Source organism: Scyliorhinus canicula, chromosome 27 (genome assembly GCF_902713615.1).
Source record: "Scyliorhinus canicula chromosome 27, sScyCan1.1, whole genome shotgun sequence".
Classification (NCBI taxonomy): Eukaryota; Metazoa; Chordata; class Chondrichthyes; order Carcharhiniformes; family Scyliorhinidae; genus Scyliorhinus; species Scyliorhinus canicula.
The window spans coordinates 8,189,456-8,211,079 of record NC_052172.1 but is presented as its reverse complement, the minus strand read 5'-3'; the positions used below and the strand labels follow the sequence as shown (position 1 = coordinate 8,211,079).

Sequence of the window (21,624 nt, the reverse complement as noted above, 5' to 3'; positions counted from 1 at the left end):
ACCCCAATATCAGACTGTGAGACTCGATACTGACCCCAATATCAGACAGTGAGACCCGATACTGACCCCAATATCAGTCACTGAGACTCGATACTGACCCCAATATCAGTCACTGAGACTCGATACTGACCCCAATATCAGACAGGGAGACTCGATACTGACCCCAATATCAGACACTGGGACTCGATACTGACCCCAATATCAGACAGTGACACTCGATACTGACCCCAATATCAGACTGTGAGACTCGATACTGACCCCAATATCAGACAGTGAGACTCGATACTGACCCCAATATCAGTCACTGAGACTCGATACTGACCCTAATATTAGACAGGGAGACTCGATACTGACCCCAATATCAGTCACTGAGACTCGATACTGACCCCAATATCAGACACTGAGACTCGATACTGACCCCAATATCAGTCACTGAGACTCGATACTGACCCCAATATCAGACAGTGAGACTCGATACTGACCCCAATATCAGTCACGGAGACTAGATACTGACCCCAATATCAGACACTGAGACTCGATACTGACCCCAATATCAGACAGTGAGACCCGATACTGACCCCAATATCAGACAGTGAGACTTGATACTGACCCCAATATCAGACAGTGAGACTTGATACTGACCCCAATATCAGTCACTGAGACTCGATACTGACCCCAATATCAGACAGTGAGACTCGATACTGACCCCAATATCAGTCACTGAGACTCGATACTGACCCCAATATCAGTCACTGAGACTCGATACTGACCCCAATATCAGACAGTGAGACTCGATACTGACCCCAATATCAGTCACTGAGACTCGATACTGACCCTAATATTAGACAGGGAGACTCGATACTGACCCCAATATCAGACAGTGAGACTTGATACTGACCCCAATATCAGACTGTGAGACTCGATACTGACCCCAATATCAGACAGTGAGACTTGATACTGACCCCAATATCAGACACTGGGACTCGATACTGACCCCAATATCAGACAGTGAGACTCGATACTGACCCCAATATCAGACAGTGAGACTCAATACTGACCCCAATATCAGTCACTGAGACTCGATACTGACCCCAATATTAGACAGGGAGACTAGATACTGACCCCAATATCAGTCAGTGAGACTAGATGCTGACCCCAATATCAGACAGTGAGACTTGATACTGACCCCAATATGAAACCATGAGACTAGATACTGACCCCAATATCAGTCAGTGAGACTAGATACTGACCCCAATATCAGTCAGTGAGACTCGATACTGACCCCAATATCAGACACTGACACTCGATACTGACCCCAATATCAGACAATGAGTCTCGATATTGACCCCAAAATCAGTCACTGACACTCGATACTGACCCCAATATCAGTCAGTGAGACTAGAGAAGAGCAAATTACTGCGGATGATGGAATCTAAAACGAAAGAGAAAATGCTGGAAAATCTCAGCAAGTCTGGCAGCAGCTGTAGGGAGTGAAAAGAGCTTATGTTTCGAGTCTGATGAATCTTTGTCAAAGCTAACAGACAGAGAAAGTGGGAAATATTTATACTGTGGAGTGAGAATGAAAGATGAGTCATAGCCATAGAAACAGTGAGACTAGATACTGACCCCAATATCAGACAGTGAGACTCGATATGACCCCAATAGAACATAGAACATAGAACAGTACAGCACAGAACAGGCCCTTCGGCCCTCGATGTTGTGCCGAGCAATGATCACCCTACTCAAACCCACGTATCCACCCTATACCCGTAACCCAACAACCCCCCCCTTAACCTACTTTTAGGACACTACGGGCAATTTAGCATGGCCAATCCACCTAACCCGCACATCTTTGGACTGTGGGAGGAAACCGGAGCACCCGGAGGAAACCCACGCACACACGGGGAGGACGTGCAGACTCCGCACAGACAGTGACCCAACCGGGAATCAAACCTGGGACCCTGGAGCTGTGAAGCATTCATGCTAACCACCATGCTACCGTGTTGCCCCTAAAGTGTTTGCATTGAGGCCCAGAGTAGGTGACTCTGGGCTCAATGAGTAGGAGGTGATTGTTGCAGTCAAAAAAGGAATGGAAAGCAACTGTGTACAGATCGGTGGACAGGTCAGAGGGCCAGTCGCTCACCTGGCTGTTGAGGAAGCCTTCGGCCTGCCTCACATCCCGCAGGAAGAGATGGTAAATGTGGGACTGGAGCAGCACCTCCTGTCTGCATTCCCACATGTCTTGCAGCTTCTTCCAGCCGGCCTGTAGCTTCTGCAGCCACTGCTGAATGGAGAGGAGGGGGAACTCGGCCTCATCCAACGCCACCAGCTCGTTCACCGCCAGAATCTTCTGGTAGTCCTCGTCGTGTTGCCTGATTTCCTCTCTGAGCGCCTCGTGGTGCCTGAGGAGAGCCTCGGCCTCCCCCAGCGTGTTGGCAGTTCCTCGGACACCGTCTCGGCCTGCGTCTGGGCGAGCCACGAGAGAAGCTGTCCAGGTCCTGGATGAACTGCTGCAGCTTGCCGGCGACGCTGAGGAGTCCTCGCAGCCTTGCAGCGCCCGCTTCAGCTGCTCCCACTCCTCGCTGATCTCCTCGAACTGGATCAGGATCTCCATCGCCTGGGCCGGGTGGGCGGCGGCCAAGCTCTCCGCCTCCAGCTGCAAGCCAATCAGCTTCGGCTCGACCACAGCCAGGGCCCCCTCCATGGTGGACAGCTTCCTCTGGAGGTCGACCACCCCGGCGAAGTCGTTGCCGAGGTACTGCGTCGACTCGATGGCTTTCCGCTTGTCACCGATCTGGGACTTGATCTCGTTACACTCCAGCGAGTAATTTGAATGCGCAGCAGAGAATTATTGGTCTCCTTTTTACTGTCAACCACTGCACAATCTGGCCCCACCTGCAGAAGGAAAAGAATGACAGTTTACTAAATATTCCGTTCCTGACCAATGGGGAGCCAAGGCCCTCAAAAAAGGGCCCATCCATCCCAAACAGGCCCGGGACACAATGTTACAAAACCTATCGGGAGAAGTCCAAAGATGCACCAGTTAGGTGGATCGGCCGAAATAAATTTCCCCTCCTGGTACCAGAGTCTTAAAACCTGTTTAATTCCAGTGGAGGGAGGGGACTGGCGGCCTGGTCACTGGATTTACAACCCAGAGCCTGGGGACCAGAGCAGATGGTGGATTTGGAATCCCATGAAAATCTGGGATTAAAAGTCTGATGCTGACCATGAAACTATCATTGGTTGTCGTGGCAACTGGTTCTCTAGAGCCCCTTCAGGGAAAGCAAAATCTGCCGTCCTTACCCGGTCTGGCCTACAATGTGACTCCAGACCCCACAGCAACTTGGTTGCCTCTGTAATGTCCCCCGTCCCACAGGGGAATGGCAGAAATGTTGGCCTCGCCAGCGATGCCAGGGAATAATTTTTTACAGGCTGGTAATTCCATCGCCCCAGCCCAGTGAAAATGGCCGCCGTGCGTGAGCTGGTATGGGTTAGGTTTGCCAGCTTGGTAAGGGCCTATCCCACCCCTTGCTCCCTCGCAACCTCTCCTTCCGCCGACAGATGGCAACACCGAGGGGCACAAGGAATCCAGTTGCAGCTCAGGGCTTTCACCCACCCCCCCATCCACCCCCCATCCACCCCCCACCCCACCCCACATCTAGCCCTCCATCCACACCCCCCTCCCCACCCCCTCCATCCACACCGCCCACCCCCAGCCCATCCACCCCCCCACCCCACCCCCATCCACACCCCCCACCCACACCACCCACCCCAAGTCTACCCCCACCCCACCCCACATCCAGCCCTCCACCCCACCCCCCCATTCCACACCCCCCACCCCACCAACACACCCCCACTCACCCCCCCATCCACCACCCACCACCCCACCCACCCCCCCCACCCCACCCCACCATCCAGACCCCCCACCCCCACCCCCCATCCACCCCCCATCCACCCCCGATCCACCCCGCCACCCCCCACCCCCCCATCCACCCCTCACCCCACCCACACATCTAGTCCCCATCCACACCCCCCTCCCCACCCCCCCCATCCCACACCGCCCACCCCAGCCCCATCCACCCCCCCAAGCATCCCCATCACCCCCCCACCCCCATCCCCATCCACACCCCCCACCCCACCACCCCATCTACCCCCCACCCCACCCCACATCCATCCCTCCACCCCAACCCCATCCACACCCCCCACCCCACATCCAGACTCCCACCCCACCCCCCACCTCACCCCCCCATCCCCCCCACCACCCTCCACCCACCCCCCCCACCCCACCCCACATCCAGCCCCCACCCCCCCATCCACACCGCCCACCCCACCCCCCAACCATCCACACCACCCCCACCCCCCCATCCACCCCCACCCACATCCAGCCCCCCACCCCCCCCCCATCCACTCCCCCCATCCACACCGCCCACCCCACCCCCCAACCATCCACACCACCCCACCCCCCCCATCCACCCCCACCCACATCCAGCCCCCCACCCCACCCCCCATCCACCCCCCCACCGCACCCCCATCCACCCCTCCCACCCACCCCCATCCAGCCCCCCACCCCACCCCACATCCAGCCCCCCACCCCACTCCACATCCACCCCTCCACCCCCCATCCACACCGCCCACCCCACCCCCCCATCCACCCCCCCACCGCACCCCCCATCCACCCCTCCCACCCCACCCCCATCCAGCCCCCCACACCACCCCACATCCAACCCCCCACCCCACCACACCCCCCCAACTCCCCCCCCCATCCACCCCCACCACCCTCCCACCCACCCCCACATCCAACCCCACATCCAGACCCCCACCCCACCCCCCCATCCACCCCCCATCCACCCCCCGATCCACCCCGCCACCCCCCACCCCCCCATCCACCCCTCCACCCCACCCCACATCTAGTCCCCCATCCACACCCCCCTCCCTACCCCCCATCCACACCGCCCACCCCAGCCCCATCCACCCCCCCACCGCATCCCCATCCACCCCCCCCACCCCATCCCCATCCACACCCCCCACTCACCCCCACCCCCCATCTACCCCCCACCCCACCCCACATCCAGCCTCCACCCCACCCCCCATCCACACCCCCACCCCACATCCAGACTCCCACCCCACCCCCCACCTCACCCCCCCATCCACCCCCACCACCTTCCCACCCACCCCCCCACCCCACCCCACATCCAGCCCCCACCCCCCCATCCACACCCCCCATCCACACCGCCCACCCCACCCCCCAACCATCCACACCACCCCACCCCCCCATCCACCCCCACCCACATCCAGCCCCCCACCCCACCCCCCATCCACTCCCCCCTCCCCACCCCCCATCCACCCCCCCACCACACCCCCATCCACCCCTCCCACCCCACCCCCATCCAGCCCCCCACCCCACCCCACATCCAGCCCCCCACCCCACTCCACATCCACCCCTCCACCCCCCATCCACACCGCCCACCCCACCCCCCATCCACCCCCCCACCGCACCCCCCATCCACCCCTCCCACCCCACCCCCCATCCAGCCCCCCACCCCACCCCACATCCAACCCCCCACCCCACCCCCCCCATCCATCCCCCCACCTCCCCCCCCCCCCCCCCCCCCCCCCCCCCCCCCCCCCACCACCACTCCCGAGACTAATCCCCGTAAACCCCACCTCGTCTTTGGACACTGAGGGGCAATTGAGCACAGCCAATCCACCCAACCAACACATCTTTGGACTGTGGGAGGAAACCGGAGCACCCGGAAGAAACCCACGCAGACACGGGGAGAACGTGCAGACTCCGCACAGACAGTCACTTGAAGTCGGAGTCGAAGGTCCTGGCGTTTTCCTGGGTACCTGTTTAAAGCTTGTGTGTCACATGTATATTCAGATATTCAAACAGCACTCAAACATTACCAGAATAGGAAAGTCTCTCACACACACACACACACATACACACACACACACACACGCGCGCACGCATGCACACACACACCAACAGCACACACACAGACCCCAGTACCTCCAGACACATATCCTCACACAGGAACAGACCCATTCGTCCCCTCAAACTTGTTATAAAAGGTCACAGAGTCATTAACGGCACAGAAGGCGGCCATTCTAATCTCCCTTCGAGTGGCCCATGCCTGAGCTGCCTTCTGGAACCGCTGCAGTCCCTGAGGTGTAGGTACACCCACAGTGATGTTAGGGAGGGGGTTCCAGGATTTTGACCCAGCCACAGTGAAGGAACGGCCGATATGTTTCCAAGTCAGGGCGGTGAGTGGATTGGAGGGAAACCTCCAGGTGATGGGGTTCCCCATGTGTCTGCCGCCCGGATCATTGAACATCAGACTTGCCCGAAGCTGGGCCCAGGGACTGCATCTGGGCTGGGTGCAAGTGAGAGTGTGAGCGGGAGAGAGAGAGAGAGAGTGCAAGTGAAAGGGAGAGCAAGGATGCAAGTGTGTGTGTGAGAGAGAGAGAGAGAGTAAGCAAGAGTGCAAGAGTGTGTCAGTATCATCTCCTGACCTTCCCCCCCCCCCCCCCCCCCCCCCCGCAAATCTTGTCCACCATCGACAAGGAGTGCGATGGAATACTCTCCACTTGCCTGGATGAGCGCAGCTCCAACAACACTCAAGAAGCTCGACACCATCCAGGACAAAGCAGCCCCGCTTGATTCCACAAACATTCACTCCCTCCACCACCGACACAAAGTGGCAGCCGTGTGTACCATCTACAAGATGCACTGTCGGAACTCCTCAGACAAGGCTCCTTCGACAGCACCTTCCAAACCTGGACCCCACCACCTGGAGGTTCCCCTTCAAGTCGCTCATCATCCTGGCTTGGAAATATATCGATATATTGCTGTTCCTTCACTGTCAGAAACATCCATTTCATCTCCTTAAATGTGCAGTTAAGGGGAAACTGAATCTGTACAGAAGGGAGAAAGAACAGAACAACATTGTGCTTATGTCCCTTCAAGGGCAACACAGCAGAGTAAGGGTCACATGACCTGTGTGACCAACCTGGACTCAAAGTGTGGAATTACCCCAATGGCTGGTGCTCTCCGAGGCAAGGGCACATTTTGGGAGCGGGTTACAACCATTAGGCTGCTGTTTTCTTCGGAATAAATAGCTTTTGTGTTTGTTATGAACTCTGTGGAATTGCACCTTTACAGATACGCTGATAGGGTCAGATGAAATCAGGTATTGAGATGCTCGTGTGGAGCATAAATACTGACACAGACTAATTGGGCTGAATGGCCTGTTTCTGTTAGTAAATTTGATATAATTTATATTAGACAGATGCACACATGGACGTACACGGACAGACACGCGTACACAGATAGACACGTGCACACAGACAGTTGCACACAGACTGACACACATACACAGACAGACATATGCACAGACACATTTACACATATACACACATACAGAAATAGATGCGTACACAGACACACGGACAAAGACAGACACATGTACACAGACACACGTACATACACATACATACATGTACATACATGTACAGACACACAACACACTTGTACAGACACATGCACACAGATAGACACACGTACAGATAACATACACACATACAGACAGACACGCACACACAGACACGCACACACATGTATACAGAGACATACACATGTACAATGACATACAGACACACATACACACACAGACACAACACACAGACACACATATATGCACACAGACAGACACAACACATAGACACACATATATGCACACAGACAGATGCACATGCACACAGACACATGTACACACAGACGCACAGACACCCACACAGACATACACATATACACAGAGAGATGCACATACAGACAAACACACGTACACAGGCAAACACAGACACGTTCACAGACAGACACACGTACACAGACAGACACGGACACATACACAGACAGACATACATACACAGACACACACATGTACACACAGACACGTACACACAGATACATGTACACACACAGACACGTACACACAGATACATGTACACACACAGACACACGTACACACACAGACATGCACATACACAGACACGCGCAGACTCACACAAGCAGTTGGACACGTGCAACCAGACAGGCTGTGGATAAAGGGCTGTACCTGCTGTTGAGGTGATCTTGGCAGCCCCGGACCTCAGTGGCACTGGGATGCCCATTTTCCACCAGTTGCTGGACGAGTTCATTCACCTCCACAACACGGATCAACATGCTGTTCATTTCCTGATCCAGACTCTCGAACCTACAGGAAGAGAACCATGAACAAAAACAGGGGATATATAAATACTGGATCACAGCCGGGACAATTCCCCCACCCCAGTTCTTTGAAGGTGCGACTCAACTGTACGACCCCAACATGAAGCTACCGCTGAGGATGGCTAATCTGAGATAACTACGCATCTGTGTAACTGGAACCCATCCAAGCCTGTTCCCAGGCCCAGTTCTCCATCTGTGCAATAACCGATACCCAGGCCTGTTCCCAGGCCCAGTTCTCCATCTGTGTAATAACTGATACCCAGGCCTGGTCTCAGGCCCAGTGCTCTAACTATGTAATAACCAATACCCAGGCCTGTTCTCAGGCCCAGTTTCTCTATCTGTGCAATAACCAATACCCAGGCCTGGTCTCAGGCCCAGTTCTCTAACTATGTAATAACTGATACCCAGGCCTGGTCTCAGTCCCAGTTCTCTCTCTGTTTAGTAACTGATACCCAGGCCTGTTCTCAGGCCCAGTTTCTCTATCTGTGCAATAACCAATACCCAGGCCTGGTCTCAGGCCCAGTTCTCTAACTATGTAATAACTGATACCCAGGCCTGGTCTCAGTCCCAGTTCTCTCTCTGTTTAGTAACTGATACCCAGGCCTGGTCTCAGGCCCAGTTCTCTCTCTGTGTTGTAACTGATACCCAGGCCTGGTCTCAGGCCCAGTTCTCTCTCTGTGTAGTAACCGATACCCAGGCCTGGTCTCAGACCCAGTTCTCTCTCTGTGTAGTAACTGATACCCAGGCCTGGTCTCAGGCCCAGTTCTCTCTCTGTGTAGTAACTGATACCCAGGCCTGGTCTCAGGCCCAGTTCTCTTTCTGTGTAGTAACTGATACCCAGGCCTGGTCTCAGGCCCAGTTCTCTCTCTGTGTAGTAACCGATACCCAGGCCTGGTCTCAGACCCAGTTCTCTCTCTGTGTAGTAACTGATACCCAGGCCTGGTCTCAGGCCCAGGTCTCTCGCTGTGTAGTAACTGATACCCAGGCCTGGTCTCAGGCCCAGTTCTCTCTCTGTGTAGTAACTGATACCCAGGCCTGGTCTCAGGCCCAGTTCTCTCTCTGTGTAGTAACTGATACCCAGGCCTGGTCTCAGGCCCAGTTCTCTCTCTGTGTCGTAACTGATACCCAGGCCTGGTCTCAGGCCCAGTTCTCTCTCTGTGTAGTAACTGATACCCAGGCCTGGTCTCAGGCCCAGTCTCTGTCTGTGGATCAACTGGTACCCAGGCCTAAATTCCAGGCCCCGTTCTCTAACGGTGTTCTAACCGATACCCAGGCCTGGTCTCAGGCCAGAACTCAATCTGTGTATCAACCGATTCCAAGCCGTGGGAGAAGAAAGGGATAATGGGGAATAGAAACAGGTTCAATATTCTTTACAGGATGGGTTCCAGTGCTCCATTTCAGGGGAGAGTTTTAATTTAAATATCGATGGTGAATTGCTTAATAAATGTGTGAATGGGACTGGCTAGAACTCTCCGTGGGTAGGGTAAGCTCCATGTGGGCGACGTGAGCTCCATGTGGGTGAAGCTAGCATCACATGGATGGGGCTTGTCAGGTAGGTGGGGCTTGTGCTATCTGGGAGGGGCACTGGATGTGAGGGCGGGACTAGCTCCATGTGGGTGTGGCAGTTAACTTGTGGGCAAGGCTAACTGGCATTGGGCATGGGGGTAGGGCTTGCCCCTTGTGGGTGTGACACTGGGAATGTGGGCGGGTCCAAACGCATCTGGGCGGGGCTAGCTCCACATGGCTTTATCCGCAGGTGGGTGTGGTGCTGGTCATGGGGGTGGGGCTAACACTATCTGGGCGGGGCTAGGTCTAGGTGGGTGTGGCACTGGTAATGGGGGTGGGGCTAACACTATCTGGGCGGGGCTAGGTCTAGGTGGGTGTGGCACTGGTAATGGGGGTGGGGTTAACACTATCTGGGCGGGGCTAGATCTAGGTGGGTGTGGCACTGGTAATGGGGGTGGGGTTAACACTATCTGGGCGGGGCTAGGTCCAGGTGGGTGTGGCAATGGTCATGGGGGTGGGGCTAACACTATCTGGGCGGGGCTAGGTCCAGGTGGGTGTGGCAATGGTCATGGGGGTGGGGCTAACACTATCTGGGTGGGGCTAGGTCCAGGTGGGTGTGGCAATGGCCATGGGGGTATGGCTGCAGCCACATGGGCGGGGCTAACTCCAAGTGGGTGTGGACTCTCCCTGTGAGTGGGCCTAGCTCCCCCTTAAGTGGACCATGAACCGGCCCTTACCTCTGTTGAACCAGTTCGAGGTCCTCCAGTGTGTCTGGGATGTCCATGCTGTTCAGCCACTGCTCCTTCTCGTCAATCCAGTGCTCACAGGCATTCACCTCGCTGAACATGCGATAGACGGAGAGGGCATCCTGCAGCCACTGCTTGCGTAACCCGGCCACATCCTTCACCTCGGAGTACAAAGCCTCCACCTCCGACAGACGGCTCTGCACCTCGTCCAGCTCCAAGTACTCAGGGGCCAGGCTCATGGCCTGACTGCGCAGGCCCTGTACCAGCTGCCGGTGCCGCCCAATGTCCTCCAGCAGCCCCCGGTGCTTCTTGGCCAGTGACTGCGTGGAATACTCGTCGTGCCCGAAGTCGTCGCTGGACACGATGCGGTAGGCATCCTGCAGCCACATTTCCAGATCGTCAGCGTCAGCCTTGAACTGGAAGAAGCTCAGCGCCTCCTGGAGGCGCTGTTGCCGGAGGGCCGCCAACTCATCCAGCGTTTTCCACTGAACCCTGACCTCCAGGATCCTCTCCTGGATGTTGCCCGTTCCGAAGTGTTTCTGCGCCAGGATCTGCTCCCCCTTTGTGATGGTTTGTGTCAGGAGGCTGAAGCGGGCCACCAGCTCCCCCATCAGGTTCTTGTGCTTGCTCAGCAGGATTGCGGCGCTGTTCAAATCCTTGCCGCAGTTTGCTGAGGAGATGACCTGATCCTTCTCATGTATCCAACTCTCCACCTCCTCCATTTCCTGGAAAAACGCCCAGAGGCACCGTGAGCCCTCCAGCTCCGTCCGGCGGCACAGCGCCAGCCGGTGCAGTTCCTCCAGGCAGCTGTTGACGTGATGGACGCGATTGCAGATCACCTGGGGGTCGCAGGGCTGATAACCTGAGAGAAAAAGCAAAAAAAAAATTGGCCGCAGGAGGCGAGGCAGGGAGGGCGAGAGTCAAGAGGCCAACACTTGGAAACTGAACCCGCTACCTCACCTCAGGAGCCGCATTCTCACCGACGCTGCCACCATGTTGCATGGTCACTAGCCCGCCACTCTCTCCTGGCCGCGGGGTTATCACCAGGACGCATTCTCAGGCCGGGAAGGACCAAGAACTTTCAGCGCCCAAGTCATGGATTATCATCCTGACCAGAGGCAATCACCAATTGGCTGCGATTGCCCAACCTGAAGCCAGGCTGGTGCCCACCTGGTACCTCTGGCCCATTGACGGCGCGGCCGTGAGGCTAGACCTTCAGAAAGGACCATCCCACCGGTCAGTGCTACTGGCTGAGTTACACTGGGTGTCACTGCTACTTAAACTCGACCCTGTTGGTACATTGACACCAACTATCTCAGACCCTCCAATGTACGGACATGCCCAGGATCACCAATACCTGACTGGCTCCTGGTTACCTACTGCGGAGTGAGCTCCTGCAGCCCTCGGGCGTGGTTCACTTCCAGGCATAATGGGGGGGCACAGTGGTTAGCACTGCTGCCCTCACACAGCGCCAGGGTCCCGGGTTCGATTTCGGCTTGGCGGAGTCTGCACGTTCTCCCCGTGTCTGCGTGGGTTTCCTCCGGGTGCTCCGGTTTCCTCCCGCAGTCCAAAGATGTGCAGGTTAGATGGATTGGCCGCGCTGCATCAAGTACCCCAGAGGATACAGAGCGGCAGAGCGACCTTACGGGGTCCCTGCCCAAAAACCGTTAAAGGTAGCAGGGCAGATCGATGAGGTGGTTCAGGAGGCAGACGGAATATATTCTTTACTAAGTTTGATATTCAGAATATTCCTGCTTCGTTTATGGGATGTGATGTTGGATGGGCCCGGCATTTGTTGTCCGTCCCAAATTGCACTTAAGGGGCAGAGAGTGAGGGGCCAAGGAGTGAGGAGCTGGGGGCTGATAGACTAAGGAGTGGCACTGAGAAGTGAGGAGCAGGTTGCAGGGGGTTGAAGGGTGGGGGGAAAGAGAGTGAGGGGCTGAGCAGTGAGGGACTGAGCAGTGAGGGGCTGAGGACTGAGGGGCAGGAAGTCAAGGTCTGAGGAGTGAGGGGCAGGGAGTGAGGGGCAGGGAGTGAGGGGCAGGGAGTGAGGAGCAGGGAGTGAGGGGCTGAGGAGTGAAGGGCGTGAATGAAGGTGAGGAGTGAGGGTCTGAGGAGTGAAGGGCTGAGGAGTGAGGGACTGAGGAGTGAGGGTGAGGAGTGAGGGGCTGAGGAGTGAGGGGCAGGGAGTGAGGGGTGGAGGAGGGGCTGAGGAGTGAGGAGCAGGGAGTGAGGGGCAGGGAGTGGGGGACTGAGGAATGAGGGGCTGAGGAGTGAGGAGCTGATGAGTGAGGGAGAGGAGTGAGGGACTGAGGAGTGAGGGTGAGGAGTGAGGGACTGAGGAGTGAGGGTGAGGAGTGAGGGGCTGAGGAGTGAGGGGCAGAGAGTGAGGGGCTGAGTGAGGGGCAGGGAGTGAGGGGCAGGGAGTGAGGGGCTGAGGAGTGAGGGAGAGGGGAGTGAGAGGCTGAGGAGTGAGGGGCTGAGGAGTGAGGGGCTGAGGAGTGAGGGGCAGGGAGTGAGGGGCTGAGAAGTAAGGGGCAGGGAGTGAGGGACTGAGGAGTGAGGGGCAGGGAGTGAGGGGCTGAGGAGTGAGGGGCTGAGGAGTGAGGGGCTGAGGAGTGAGGGGCTGAGGAGTGAAGGGCTGAGGAGTGAGGGGCTGACAAGTGAGGGGCTGAGGAGTGAGGGGCAGGGAGTGAGGGGCTGAGGAGTGAGGGGCTGAAAAGTGAGGGGCTGAGGAGTGAAGGGCTGAGGAGTGAGGGGCTGACAAGTGAGGGGCAGGTACTGCTCCTTGGAAAATTCCCTCAGTAAATTATTTTGCTGGAACATGCAGCTTTTTAGGAGCTTGTTTCTGGAGACGAGAGTTCAGTTTTGATCATGTTCTCATTAATCCACAGCATTAAACCTCACGATCAAACACAATTCAACACAACAGCAGTTTGGGCCTAAACTGAAATGACTGGCGAGCCTGTTGCTGAGATGTAGTCTCTGCAGCGGAAGCTGGAAATTGTGAGGAACAACACTGGGAAATCGCTGACTCAACTCCCCCTCAACTCCAGATAACTCTGACTTACACACTGACCTTCCAACTGGGCAAACTCCAGGGCGGCTGCATTCAGGCCCTTCACCCGCTCGGCCTGCACTGTGATATCCGCCTCCAGGAGGCCGTGCTTCTGGAGCAGGTCCTCGGCTTCCAACAGGTGCTTCCCCAAATCCTTCCAACACAACAGCATCTGGGGGAAGAGGTGGAAAAAGTGAAAGCGGGATCACGTCAGCGCTGGGCCAATGGAGAGGGCCCATGTTGTCTCCCGCCGGGCAGAATCTGCATCCCTGGCAACGCAAGATTTGAAGGGTTCGGCGGCGGGGGGGGGGGGGGGGGGGGGCACATTTACCTTAGCGGCCAGTCAACCAGTGGTCAGTACTGTAAGATGGTTTACGAAGAAACATCAGTCTAGGTGCGGGATTCTCCGAACCCTGAGCCCCGTGTTTCTCAAAGGTGCCGTTTGCGAACGGCGACATTCTCTCTTCACGCCGCTTGTCAGTGCGATTTCCCGTCCGAGCCGTGCCGCGCTGACGGTGGTGCTCAGCCAGCGGGAAAAGGGGAATAACAACGGCCGGAGAACTCCGGCCTCGATATGACATATTAAGTTTTCACATGGAAAATGTAGACAACACCATAACATTTTACGATAACAGCGCTCGTCTCTCTCGTCGACATGTTAGGAAAATGTTCGCTCGCTAATCTCGGTCTTCCTCCTTCTCTTTTCTCTGGTCCATCTGCCCAAGGACCACCCCGACCTCACCAGCACCTCTATCCCTACTATGGGGATAACACCGAGATATATACAGACACATGTATATCATTCCTTTGGCCGCAGGTAGCTTGTCCAGTGTCGATCATTTATGGCCACAGGGCAGGTACCCAAAATGTCAGTGTGGTTACCTCCTCCCCTCTTCATCACCCTGCTCCAGATCACCTTTCTAGTTTACGTCATTCCCGACACTTCCATGACTCGAGGGTCATATTCCGGTCCTTTCTAAACATTTGCGGAGATAAAATGGGGCGCACAGGACGTTATCCCAGCTCCGGAACTTCAACATGGCAACCTGAACCAAGTCCGTTTGGAGGTCAAAGTGGGATCACACGGGGCAGAAGGAGGCGACGTCTGCACCGACCCTCTGAAAGAGCACCCTATCCTAGCCCACTCCCCCTGCCCAATCCCTGGAACCCCAAACCCCACCTAACCTTTTGGACACGAACGGGCAATTAAGCATGGCCAACCCTCCTAACCTGCACATCTTTGGGCACAAATGGACAATTTAGCACGGCCAATCCACCTAACCTGCACATCTTTGGACACAAATGGGTAATTTAGCACGGCCAATCCACCTAACCTGCACATCTTTGGACACAAAGGGGCAATTTAGCACGGCCAATCCACCTAACCTGCACATCTTTGGACACAAAGGGGCAATTTAGCACGGCCAATCCACCTAACCTGTACATCATTGGAATGTGGGAGGAAACCGGAACACCCGGAGGAAACCCACGCAGACACGGGGAGAACGTGCAAACTCCACAAATGTTTAGAAATCCACTTTCTAGAGAGAGGATCAATGACGTTTAGAAAATCCATTGAAAAAAATTCCCGTTATTATTCAAGATTTCCTTCACCCACCACTGCATCCGACACCACGTTACCGCCCACACCCTTCTCCATCCCGGTGTTGGTACCCATGCGTCGATGCTCGTGATGCTCCTCATCCTCACAGTGCCGGGGACCACCCAGCTTCTCCCCAAACCCTCACCTAAATAAACCCATCACAGGAGCAGGAGCAGACCATTCAGGACCGTCAGTGCCAGTTCTTTGAAAGAGCCATCCAATTTTGGGAAATGTGTTGGTGGTGTTGGGACAGGCTCCGAGGGACACGGGTTCAAATCCCACCGTGGTGGCTGGTCGAGTTTAAATTCAATTCACAATCTCAAATTGGAAAAACCCGCCTCAGTAAATGGCGACAGCGAAACCATTGTCGCCAAAAAAAAAAAAAATCTGGTTCGCTAATGTCCTTGAGGGAAGGAAATCTGCTGGCATTACCCCTGGTCTGGCCTACATGTGGCTCCAGACTCCACGGCAATGTGGTGGACTCCGAACTGCCCTCCAAAATGGCCGAGCGAGAAACTCGGTTCCAGGGCAATTAGGGATGGGCAATGTGGTCGACCACTGTTACACCTGTATGAGGTGATGTAAGGTGGGACCTGTGCTACAGGTTCGCCGGTAGCCCCTGCCTGCTGGCTCCGCCCATCCTCCGCCCGTCCTCTATTCAGCAGCCATTTCGCCAGCTGCAGCGGGAGGCCACACATCCGACTGCAATAAAGCCACAGTTGTATCCAACCTTAGTCTTTGTACGATTGATCGTGCATCAGGCAACAAATGCTGGCCCAGTCCAGCGACGGCCGCAGCCCTTAAAAGAACTAAAATAAACTTGCGCTATACCCCTTGCTCCTTCCCTGTTACCTCGCATTCCATTCAGGATTTGTCCGAATCCCTTTGGAAAGTAATGATTGAATCTGATTCCGGTGCCAAAAGCGGGCATCATCGCTTGCACCAATCCCGCTGTGTGAAAGACTTCTCACTGTGCCCACCCCAGTCCAACGCCAGCATCTCCACGTCATGTCATGAAGAAAATCTCCCTCAGGTTTCTTGATCGATCACCTTAAACCCTCTGGCTAATCCCCCTCCACTGGACACAGTTTGTCTTTATTTACTCTGTCAAAACCATTCATGATTTTTGAACGCCTCGACTAAATCCCTTCTTAACCTTCTCTGCTCGAAGGAGAGCAAGCCCAGATTCCCAGTTAACCTGATGCCCGACGTCATTCTAGTAAACGCCCCTCCATTGTTAATGGTGCAACACTGTCAGAACAGAGGCAGGCATGTTGCCTTCATTGGCCATGAGCGGCCATTTTCAGAGGGTCTGGAGTCACATAGAGGCCAGCCCGGGTTAGGACGACAGATTTCCATCCATAAAGGACATTAAGTGAGCCAGATGGGTTTTGAGGACAATCGGTGATAGTTTCATGGACACCATTGCTGAGATCAGATTTTAATGAATTGAATTTAAATTCGGCGGCACGGTGGCGCAGTGGTTAGCACTGCTGCCTCTGGGCGCCGACGACCCAGGTTCGATCCCGGCCCCGGGTCACTGTCCGTGTGGAGTTTGCACATCCCCCCCCCCACCCCCCCCCCGTGTCTGCATGGGTCTCACCCCCACAACCCAAAGATGTTCAGGGTAGGTGGAGTGGCCATGCTAAATTGCCCCTTAATTGGATTTTTTTTTCAAAGAATTTAAATTCCACCAGCTGCCGAGGTTGTACCCATGTCGTCCCCCCCCCCCCCCCACTCCCCCTCCCAGAACATTAACCTGGGCCGCTGCATTACTATTCCAATGGCATGACCACTAAGGCACCATCCTGTCCTCTGAAATGGGGGCACGAGGGGAAATGGAAGCGGAGATGATGGAGATGTGGACGGGGGGTGGGGGGAGAGGGGAGTTTGAGAGGGTGAGGGAATAGGAGTGGGTGGGGATAGGGGTGTGGGGAGGGATGGGTGGAAATGGAAGCGGAGGCGATGGAGATGTGGATGGGAGATGGGGGGGTGAGGGTTGAGAGGGTGGGGGGGTGGCAGTGGGTGTGGAAAGGGATGGGTGAAGAATGGGGGCGGGTGGGGAGGGATGTATGTGGGAGGGGTGGAATGGAGGTGTGGCTGGGGTTGGGGGTGTGAGTGGGGTTGCGGGGGTGGGTGAGGATGAGGGGGGAATAGAAGTGGAGTTCATGGATGGAATTGGGTGCGGATGAGGCTGTGTGAGGCAGGATGGAAGTGTGGGGGGGGGGAAGGATTTGTGGGTGGGGATGGAGGGGTGGGGGGAGGACGAGGGTGCGAGTCGGGCGGGCGGAGTGGGGGGGGTCATAGGCAGCGTCAGACTCACCTGCATCTCCTCCATCCAGTCGATCATGTGAACCATCTCCTGGAAGATGATCTGGAGAGATACATTTAACTTCAGCCGTTCCCGGCGAGCATTCAGCGTCTCCTCCAGGAAGCTCCACAGTCGCAGGATGTTATCTTTCTGTGCGGAGATGCGTTTACTGTCGTAGTAACTCTCCGAGTCCAGTTCCAGGGCCAGCTCAGTGATCACCTGCACTCGCTCCCGGTACGAAGACACATCGGCCTCAATGGCTTCGTGCTTCTTCATCGCAGCTTCCACCGCGGGGAGGTCGTAGCCGAAGTTATCCTGAGGTAAAGGTTAATCAGAACTCAGCCTCACCCAACACCTCACATCACAGCAACAATAACAGCCGGCCACGCTTTAAAATCAAAACTTGAAATCAGTCACAGAGAGTGTGGTGGTATGATTAGCGTAGCTGCCTGCCATTGGTGCAGAACACCAGCTTACCATTGGCCCTGGTCGATCATGTGCCTCTCGACCGATTGGTTGAGACCAGTCATGTGACGGCTCCCCGATTGGTCGAGAGGCTGAGTTAACCCCGCCTCCAGGGCGGGGTATAAATACCCAGTACCCCCGGCGGAAGTCCATATACTGTAATCGACCGCAGGGCTAACATCTAGCTGATTAAAGCCATACTTTTGTACAGCAACTCGTCTCGCGTTCAATTGATGGTACATCAGAGAGAAAGGATTGTGTCGTGTTTTTTTTTTAAATTTAGAGTACCCAATTATTTTTTTCCAATTCAGGGGCAATTTAGCATGGCCAATCCATGTACCCTGCACATCTTTAGGTTGTGGGGGTGAAACCCCCACCCAGACACGGGGAGAATGTGCAAACTCCACACGGACAGTGACCCAGGGTCGGGATTCGGACCCGGGTCCTCGGCGCCGTAGGCAGCAATGCTAGCCACTGTGCCACCGTGCCGCCCGTCGTTTTTTTAATTATTCGTTCAGAGCTGGGGACGTCACTGGCTAGGCCAGGGGTGGGCAAACTTTTCCGTGCAAGGGACACATTCAGAAATTCACAATTTTAAAGGGTCGCTTAGTATATTAAGTAAAATAATTACTTCACCCGGTTATGATTCTGGGCGCCTCATATAGAACATAGAACAGTACAGCACAGAACAGGCCCTTCGGCCCTCGATGTTGTGCCGAGCAATGATCACCCTACTCAAGTCAACGTATCTACCCTATACCAGTAACCCATCAGCCCCCCCCCCATTAACCTTAAAAAAAAATTTTAAAACATTTAAAAAAAAAAAAAATTTTTTTTTACATTTTGTTTTATTTTTTATTTTTATGACTTGGTGGGCCGCATAAAGACCTTTGGCAGGCCGCATGGGCCCGCGGGCCGTAGTTTGCCCACCCCTGGGCTAAGCCCAGTATTTATTGATCATCCCTAATTGCCCTTCAGAAGGTGGTGGTGAGCCGCCTTCTTGAACCGCTGCAGTCCATGTGGTGTAGGTACACCCACCGTGCTGTTAGGGAGGGCGCTCCAGGATTTCGTCCCTGTGACAGTGAAGGAACGGCCGATGTATTTCCAAGTCAGGATGGTGAGTGAGATGGGCAGCACGGTAGCATGGTGGTTAGCATAAATGCTTCACAGCTCCAGGGTCCCAGGTTCGATTCCCGGCTGGGTCACTGTCTGTGTGGAGTCTGCACGTCCTCCCCGTGTGTGCGTGGGTTTCCTCCGGGTGCTCCGGTTTCCTCCCACAGTCCAAAGATGTGCGGGTGGATTGGCCATGCTAAATTGCCTGTAGTGTCCTAAAAAGTAAGGTTAAGGGGGGGAGGTTGTTTGGTTACGGATATCGGGTGGATACGTGGGTTTGAGTAGGGTGATCATTGCTCGGCACAACATCGAGGGCCGGAGGGCCTGTTCTGTGCTGTACTGTTCTATGACTTGGAGGGGAACTTGCAGTTGGAGGTGATCCGAGAATCATAGAATCCCTACAGTGCTGAAGAATGCCAAACAGGCCATCGAGTCTGTACCGACTCTCTGAAAGACCACCCTGCCCAGGCCCACTCCCCCACCTATCCCCGTAACCCCACCTAACCAGCATATGTCTGGACTGTGGAAGGAAACCGGAGCACTCAGAGGAAACCCACGCACACACGGGGAGAACGCGCAAACTCTACACGGACAGTGACCTGAGGTCGGAATCTAACCCGGGTCCCTGACGCCATGCAGAAGCAGTACTAACCACTGTGCCACCCTGATGTTCCTGTGCTGCCCTTGTCCTCCTAGGTGGTAACGGTCATGGGTTTAGAAGGTACGGTTGAAGGAGCCGCGATGAGTTCCTGCAATGGTATGTTGTAGCTGGTACACACGGCTGCCACTGTGCGTCGGTGGTGGAGGGAGTGAACGTTTGTGGATGGGGTGCCAATCAGGCCGCTTTGTCCTGGGTGATGTCGAGCTTCTTGAGTGTTGTTGGAGCTGCGCTCATCCAGGCAAGTAGAGAGTATTCCATCACACTCCTGACTTGTTCCTTGTAGATGGTGGACGGGATTTGGGGGGGTCAGGAGGTGAGTTACTCACCCCAGAATTCCCAGCCTCTGACCTGCTCTTGTAGCCACAGTGTTTATATCGCTGGCACAGTTTAATTTCTGGTCAATCGTAACCCCAGGATGTTGGTAGTGAGGGTGTAGGCAAATGCCACCGATAGCCTCTCACGCCTTCCCAAGTGACAGAGAAGAGTTATCACCTCCTGACCGGCTAATCCTGACTCCACACTCGATGGGATTAATCTGATCTCACACCAGTTCATGCCGCGGCTGGAATCCTGCATCGAGTAAGCCATTTTCCCAGCTCCTCACCATCGGCAGGTCAGGAGTGTGACGGAATACTGTTCCCTTGCCTGGATGAGTGCGGTTCCAACCCTCCTGGACAAAGCAGGCACCCCGACATCCACCTCAAACATTCAGAGCTAGCACTGTGGCTGCACAGCGAACCATGGGCGGTATGCACAGCAGAAACCCCCTCTGGTTGGTTTGATGGTACTGCCCAAAACCGCTACCTTCAGAAGGGAATGTTGCCGATGTCATTGTACAATGAGGAAGCTGTAGCGCTATTGGACAGGATGAGATAGATTTAAACCAAAACAATACACTTGTGGTAGTATGACTAGGGGCATCACGGTACCTTGGAAGTGAGCTGCTATTGGTGCAGAGGACTCGCTGCCCATTGGCCCGGGTAAGTCATGTGCCTCTCAGCCGATTGGCTGAGAGGTAGGTAGCTCCGCCTACAAGGCGGGATATAAGAACCCGTGCTTCCCGGCAGTCGGCCATTCTTCTGTACGTCTGCCGCCGAGCACACATCTTGTGCATTAAAGCCTATCGTTTGGATCTCAGCTACGTTTTGTGTCCAATTGATGGTGCATCAACACTTTAATAGGTCAGCGGGTGGTCGGAAAGTCGGGCGGCATGTGTCACCCAGATCAGTGAGGGAAGTAAAACTGGGAATGGCGGAGGCTCAGACCAGATTTTGATAATCATCTTCGAGGTGTATTAAATTCAGACGGACATAGATAGGGTGGACAAGGAGGAACCTCTCCCCTTGGTCGAGGGTTCAATACCCAGGGGGCAGAGATTAAAGAAGCGTTTAAATAAACACTTGAAAACCAAAGCGTGCAAGACTATGGAGCGAGTGCTGGAAAGCGGGATTAGAATGGATAGGTGCTTGATGGCCGGCGCAAACACGATGGGCCGAAAGGCCTCTCTCCATGCTGTAAAACTCTATGACTCTATGATATAGACTCGAGGGGGGAGGGCTTCAACTGTGTCGGTTAGACTGCACCTGGAGCACTGTGTACAGTTTTGGTCCCCTTCCTTCAGACAGGATATTGCCAGAGAGGAAGTGGGAGAAAAGGTCACCAGACCTGTAGCGGGACTGTCTCATGAGGAGAAACTGGGCAAACGGTGGTGTGGTGGTGATGAGACCATCAATTCAACCAGAGACACGAGTTGAAGTAAACTGTGGCTTTAATCGGCTTACAACTGAGCCTGCCTGCGACTGTGCTGAACTGAGGGCGGACTCGCAGGACCGCAGCAATTATACTTCCTGAAGGGGGCGGAGCCCTGTACGTGCTCCTCATCTCCCCCTGTG

At 55.1% G+C, this 21,624-nt stretch overlaps 1 protein-coding gene across 1 annotated transcript in view; it reads right to left on the bottom strand.

The window, feature by feature from the left end:
- LOC119957859 (spectrin beta chain, non-erythrocytic 4-like) overlaps positions 1 to 21,624 on the bottom strand; it is a 225,308-nt gene that overhangs the window by 137,372 nt on the left and 66,312 nt on the right. The window contains 9 exon segments of the mRNA XM_038786016.1: positions 2,144 to 2,430; positions 2,433 to 2,483; positions 2,486 to 2,536; positions 2,539 to 2,849; positions 2,851 to 2,895; positions 8,118 to 8,255; positions 10,513 to 11,383; positions 13,601 to 13,751; positions 17,506 to 17,808. Coding sequence (XP_038641944.1) covers positions 2,144 to 2,430; positions 2,433 to 2,483; positions 2,486 to 2,536; positions 2,539 to 2,849; positions 2,851 to 2,895; positions 8,118 to 8,255; positions 10,513 to 11,383; positions 13,601 to 13,751; positions 17,506 to 17,808 — 2,208 coding nt within the window.